General features: G+C 40.8%; 1 protein-coding gene across 1 annotated transcript; it reads left to right on the forward strand.

The window, feature by feature from the left end:
• Positions 1–2,752: 2,752 nt before the first annotated feature.
• On the forward strand, positions 2,753–5,186 carry LOC137134537 (uncharacterized). The gene is made up of 2 exons (XM_067519462.1): positions 2,753–2,941; positions 3,607–5,186. Exons 1-2 carry the CDS (start codon positions 2,870–2,872, stop codon positions 4,390–4,392), a joined length of 858 nt encoding a protein of 285 aa, XP_067375563.1. The 5' UTR covers positions 2,753–2,869; the 3' UTR covers positions 4,393–5,186.
• Positions 5,187–6,119: the final 933 nt, after the last annotated feature.

Genomic DNA, 6,119 nt, shown 5'->3' on the forward strand with positions numbered 1-6,119 from the left:
TAATTAATTAATTTTAAGTACTTAGTCTGGTGCCTTTCTCGGCTGCCACTAGGTGAGAGGTGGGCTCCACCGTGAACAGGACCCACACAGAGAGACATACACAGACAGGCAACCATTCACACTCAGGCAATTTTGCGTCACCAAATAACCTAACATGCATGGCTTTGAACTGCGCTAGGAAACCTGGAGCAGCTGGAAGAAACCCACACAAGCTCCCCACAGAAAGGCCACGGTCACGCTACCCATTCCACCACCGTGCTGCCCCATAGACTGATTGGAAGTTCCAGGAGATCCAGGTGTAAAAAGTGGGGACATTGTTCATTTGCTGTGGCGGCTCCAAAACTGTGGAGATCTTTTCCACCTGACATCCACTGCATTACAGATTGGGCATGTTTTAAATCCAAGCTGATGCATTTGTTCAAACTAGCTTTTGATTGTTAGTAGTGAGGCCATTTTATTTTATGTCTTTAAACTAATCTTTTTTGACTTATACTTTTTAATTTTCTAAATGATTTTAATCTCACTGTTTCCATCATTTTATCATTGGTGTTTATCTTACTAAACTTATCTTATGTTTTCTGTAATGACTTGCTTAGGATGTTCTGTTTATCCGTTGTGAAGCACTTTGTTCAACCTCCCGGTTGTTTTTGAAAATATAAAGATCGAATTGAATCGAATTGAATTTAATTAATTAGATTTGTTTATTTGTTTTTGCAGTGGCATAGAAGGGTGTAGAACACTGTCACAAACAAGAGACAAAGTGTACATATTAACACTGTAGCTACAGAGCTTGGAAACAAAAGAACCACACCAACATCTTATCAGACCAAAGACATCCGTAGATCATTAGCTACTGTAAACCGGTGCTACCAATGTACTTTACCTCAGGTAATGTTTGTTTAATGGTGTGTTCGACAAGCTAAGGTGCAGGCCTGCTCCGACTAAAGGAATAAACTTTGTATGCAGACACAAAAGTTTAAACAACGTTATCTAGAGGAGTTTTTAGATAGAATCAAGGAAACATTTAAGGCAGAGGGAAGTTTATTTATTTACACGAATGTTTTTCCTAAACCGGAGTCATAGGAAACAAGTTGAAATCAGTTAAGTCTCCTTTTATTTGTCATCGTGGTTTCACAACAAATTGGGATAGATGTATTATAATAAAGCGATTTCGTTTTAGGTGACTTCATGGTGGCGGATCTTTGAACCACGGCACAGTGGTTCTTTGGACTAAATGTAACATTCTAATACTAATACAAAGACAGTGCCAGTAAGCTAATGTTTAGCAGATTTTATGCCAACAGTGTTCAGTATATTATAAGGAAATACTAGCTTTTCCTGATTAGTTTAGCACTAAACAAATGAGGCTGATGGAAATCACATTAGATTTATAAGTCATTAACCAAAGTAGCGCACAAAGTTTAACCTAATAGTGTTAGATGCTAAAGGATTCGTACATCTGACATATTTCCTCCTGTGGGAAATGTGTTTATAAACATTCATGCCCATCCATCCCACGGCTGCTCCGATATTTTAGTCTCAACTAAAACAGAGAACTGACCAAAAGAGCTTGTGCATGGTTAAATATACAATGAAAAGGAAAATACCAATTTGTCCACTAGTTTCCCATAAAACAGCAGTAACCTAAGGGACTGACAGAATCTTGTCATTTCCTGCCAAATGTAGCGACTTGTTTTTGTCATTCCACTTGGATGTAATTTGTTAAAGGAATAGCTAACAAATGACTGCATTGTTTTTATGAAAAACACACATGCACGCAATGTCAATTATATCCAGAGTTGAATTTATTGTATAATTTGTACCATAGTGTGTTTCAGTACTTTGTCCAGCTTGAGTATGGTTTCTATTATTCATGCACCATTACATGCTTTGTAAATAGCCTTTTGACAGTACACCTTCAAACCCCTTCACTAGTCTGTAAGACAAAAGGTGTCCATTACACACAAACACTCACATGTGTAATACACACTTAACCACACTGCTGCCCTGAAAAACTGAGTCACGTGGGCGTAGTGTGCACCAAATTTAAACTGAAACAACTTTAAACCCCTCCCAATCAAAGATCAGAGAAGTGAGTTACTTAAAACTGGAACACACACCTCACAGTTTACTCATACTAGTTCAGAAAAATACATGATTTAATTTACAGTATTCCACTGTACCTACATTTACCAGATGTAGTATCGGAATGGTGCATGAATCAACCACAAAAAGATCCTTTATCTGTGGGACATAATACAAGGTGTTACAACAGCAGTGCAGCTCATAATGGAGCCGAGTGATTAGTCAGTGAGCAGTAATTACAAAAACAACGCACCATGGAGATCACACTCTAGTTTTGGCCTACAAGTGCATGTTTTAACTCGTCTGTCAAACCTGTTTAACACTATCCACCTACTATCCACCTACTGTGTGCTTTGTTACACTGAATCAGGGATATTAATCACAATTTCTGGTTTATCCTGCTTCATACACTTTATAATAAGCATTTTCTGATTTCATGGTAGTCAATACGAAGGGTTCTTCATGAGCAGTTCCCTGAGCTTTGTTTGTGTGTATGCTAGGCATCTTGGCAGTTTGCTCCTTGGCACCAACTCTCTCACACACAGTTCCTTTTTCGGCTTGTGCTAAATGGAAATAGTAGTGTCCAATAGTATTGCATGGAAAACCCTCTGGCACAGATTCTTCAGCAACGTGAGTCAGATGCAGTGTGGCTCACCTCCAGGCGAGACATGCTGGCATTTGCAGGCTTGTAGCCAGCTGAGTTGAAGCAACCCAAGTGGATAAAAGGAGGAGAGAGAGGACTCTTTGCATACTTTCACTTCAACCCTGTGGCAGAGGGGCTAGCATGGGAAAATTAACCCACACACAGCCGAAACAGGACAATGACTTCCATTCTCAACTTCCTGCCAATACTCAGGTGAGTTCTTCACGGGAAAAGATTAAATCCTCTGGTTAAAAGCTCAAATGTGTGTTTATTGAATGATCCATTGTGGAAATGTGAGGTTGGGGATTCAAAAACTCCATGTAGCCGAGGGGAACAACATGGAGATTGAAAAAGAGTTACATGTCCTGTACAAAATTCATCATAGTGTAATATCAATAACTTTCAGACAAGGTCTTTCCACTGCTTGATGTGAGACCGTGATATAAAACACTTCTATCCATAAACTGTGTGGCTTACAGTCCTTTCCTCATTGACTTAAGGGTTATAGCAAACCATATGCTGTGGCTCTGTTATGCTTTATTTGCTTTCTTAAGTGAACTCAGAGGAGATAAGGCAGTGCAATGCTCAACCTCAGCCATGTTTAATGACACCTGTAAAGCTAAAGAATGTGTGAATGGCATGTTTGCCTGTCAAGGCTTTTACCCACTTCAATCATACAGAATATAGTTACATAACAGGACAAAGCTGTAAAGACAATAATGTGTAGAAGATAAACGTCCTGTGTGTATGTATGTATGGAGGCCTTTAAAAAACTGAACACAGAGACACACTGTATATTGACGTATACTGAAGCCACTCTACAATACAAGATGAGGGCAATTTGTTAAACTAACTCCCATGTGCTGATTTTTTTGCAGATGACACCAAGTTTGAAAGTGTGGGAGATAAGCACTTGGTGCTGGTCTGGTTGGGTCACAGAAGGAGCGCTCTCAGCCTCCAGAAGTTGGCTGCGGCGGTTCTTACTGCTGAAGCAGGTGACGGTGCTGTTGTTGCCCCATGGAGCAGGGATCCCCCTGTTGGTGGGTTGCGTGTTCAGCCTACGGGCTCTGTTGCTGCTCCGCTCCTCTCATATCTCCACCAAGCCCTCTACTGTGTTCCTGAACCAGCTGGCTCTGTCAGACAGCCTTGTGCTGATGCAGTGGGCTCTTTGGCTCGGAGCGACATTGACCGGAATGATGGTGGGCTGTGAGCTTGAGATGGGCCTCACGAAGGAGGGGGAGTTGTTTCATTGGAGGGAGGTTGTGAAAGTGCTGTGTCAGCTGCTGCTCGATGCTCATCACCTGGCCTCTCTGCTCCTGCTGGGGCTGCTAGGGTTGGAGGCCACGCTGGTGTCACGCTGGCCTCAGCAGACTCAGAGATTCAGGACTTCTCACTGGGCTCAGCTCAGTTGCAGCCTGGTCTGGATGTTAGTGCTGCTAGAACTTGTGCTGTCGATACACTCAAAAGCTGGAATGGACTCCAGACCTCAGACTCACTCCTCCGTGCTCCAACACTCCAAACACTCGTCTGTGGGTTTAATGCATCTTCCCTCCATGTTTGCCTTCTCCCCCTCCCTGAGACGGACATTATGGCTGGTGAACTTATGGCTGCATTATGTTGTCTTCCACAGCAAACCCCAGAGGAGAAGCACCTCCTATCATTAAACTGTACTGTACCGCTGTAAAATAACATTCGTTATGTATTGTGTATTTCTACCAAATGTATACAACAATATTTAAAATATGAAGTGGATATTCTGAGTAAGAGCTATATGTTCGACAGGCCTTAAAGCAAGACTTTGTAACTATATCACTACATGATTATGTACTGTTTACATTTTTATGTTTTGGATGAAACTATTCAAATGTTAGTTTATGTAACATTAGGTTAGTGAACTAAGTCAATGTAATTTGCACAAAGTTGGTTAATTTAAAAGCTAATATCAGTCAGTGTAACCTACTGCTCACATCAGACCAACTGAACCTGAAATGAAGCTTCACTGCAGACTTTAATGAAGAGGCCATTTTGACAAGCATGCTGTTAAAAGCAGGAAGAACAGGCTACTACAAACTTGTGGTGAAATGAATATATTACAAATAGGCGCACAGACATACAAACTGTACAGTTTATGAATGTGGATTATGTGGGATTTTCAAGGAAGGATTTCCTCAGTTTTGAAATAGATGAAGTAAAATGATAATGACATTGACCTGCTTTGTATTGTAAACGTTCTCTCACCCTGAAGTCTCACTGTTTGATATGGCAAACAGCCCAAGAAAAGATGGGAAAAAGTTGTGACAGTTGTGATAAACAAATGTCTGGGCTATTGAAGAGCACATGGCAACGAGTTAAGTAGAATTTCAAGTATTGAGTGAGTTTAAAAATGTTGTTTTTCTATATCACAAATGTAACTCTTTCTTTTTTCATTCTTCGGCAGCATTTCATTTCTACAGCAAAATGGGTGCAGCATTAAACACAAAGTGGTAATGTACAAAAGATGTTTTTTCTAATGAATGGAAATGGCTCCAGCCTAATTTGATCAATGTCTCTATCCACCCTTATACATACACACACTGGCTCACATGGAGCGGAAAAGCATTTTCTTCATAAACGAGTCAAATGTGGGTCAAGCTGATAAGACAAATGTCACAAAAGCAGAAAAATCAAAGCCCAGACATACTGTGACACAAATGTCAGTTACCACAATCATTCTTGCATTGCAAAAATGTTTCTCAAAGATGTTCATGCAATAAGTTAACTCTCTCCCTTTTGTGATGTTAGTTGGAATCTGTGACATGACCACATCATATGTCACAGTCACCGCTGCTTGTCACTGCAAAGGGCAAATTACATATTCATGAGTTATCTTAAGACGTTTAACAGGATTATATTGATGCAGTTTGAGATGTGTCCAGCAGAGGGAAGCACAGAGCAACTGAGTCTGCATGTTACAGATTGTGTTGGCTGTGAGAAACTTAACAAGCTGTAAAGAGCTCAGCTTCTACACCAAGCTAATTAGTATGGCTGCTAAGTTTGCGTGTGTGTAGCTGCAACTTCAAGTGTTCCGGGAACTAATCAATTTAGGCTGAAAACCGAGGAACAACAGGATAAAGAAGAGTGAGGAACCCTGGTGGCCACTTCCTTCCCATGATGCTCTCTGTTTGGCAGTGGTAGCCCTGCACAGTGTACTGGAGCTGTCACTGACAAGTAAACAATGTGGGAGGTCAGACTTTTTAAAAATAACAATAGATCCTGTTTGTCCTCTTCAACAGGTCAAGGTTCATTTGTGCACTGAGGCGAGGTCCACAAATGTGTGGGCCCCACCACAGGCAAGAGAGCTACTAAAAATGATACATTCGAAATAAAATGAAGTTCATGCAAAGCAAGCATT

The sequence above is a fragment of the Channa argus genome, chromosome 10, assembly GCF_033026475.1.
Source record: "Channa argus isolate prfri chromosome 10, Channa argus male v1.0, whole genome shotgun sequence".
NCBI classification, from domain to species: Eukaryota; Metazoa; Chordata; class Actinopteri; order Anabantiformes; family Channidae; genus Channa; species Channa argus.

Bases quoted from the DNA above. Each gene is read 5' to 3' on its own strand.
- LOC137134537 (XM_067519462.1), top strand. From the start codon at position 2,870: ATGGGAAAATTAACCCACACACAGCCGAAACAGGACAATGACTTCCAT. The intron at 2,942-3,606 runs GTGAGTTCTTCA...ATTTTTTTGCAG, and splicing joins AACTTCCTGCCAATACTCAG to ATGACACCAAGTTTGAAAGT.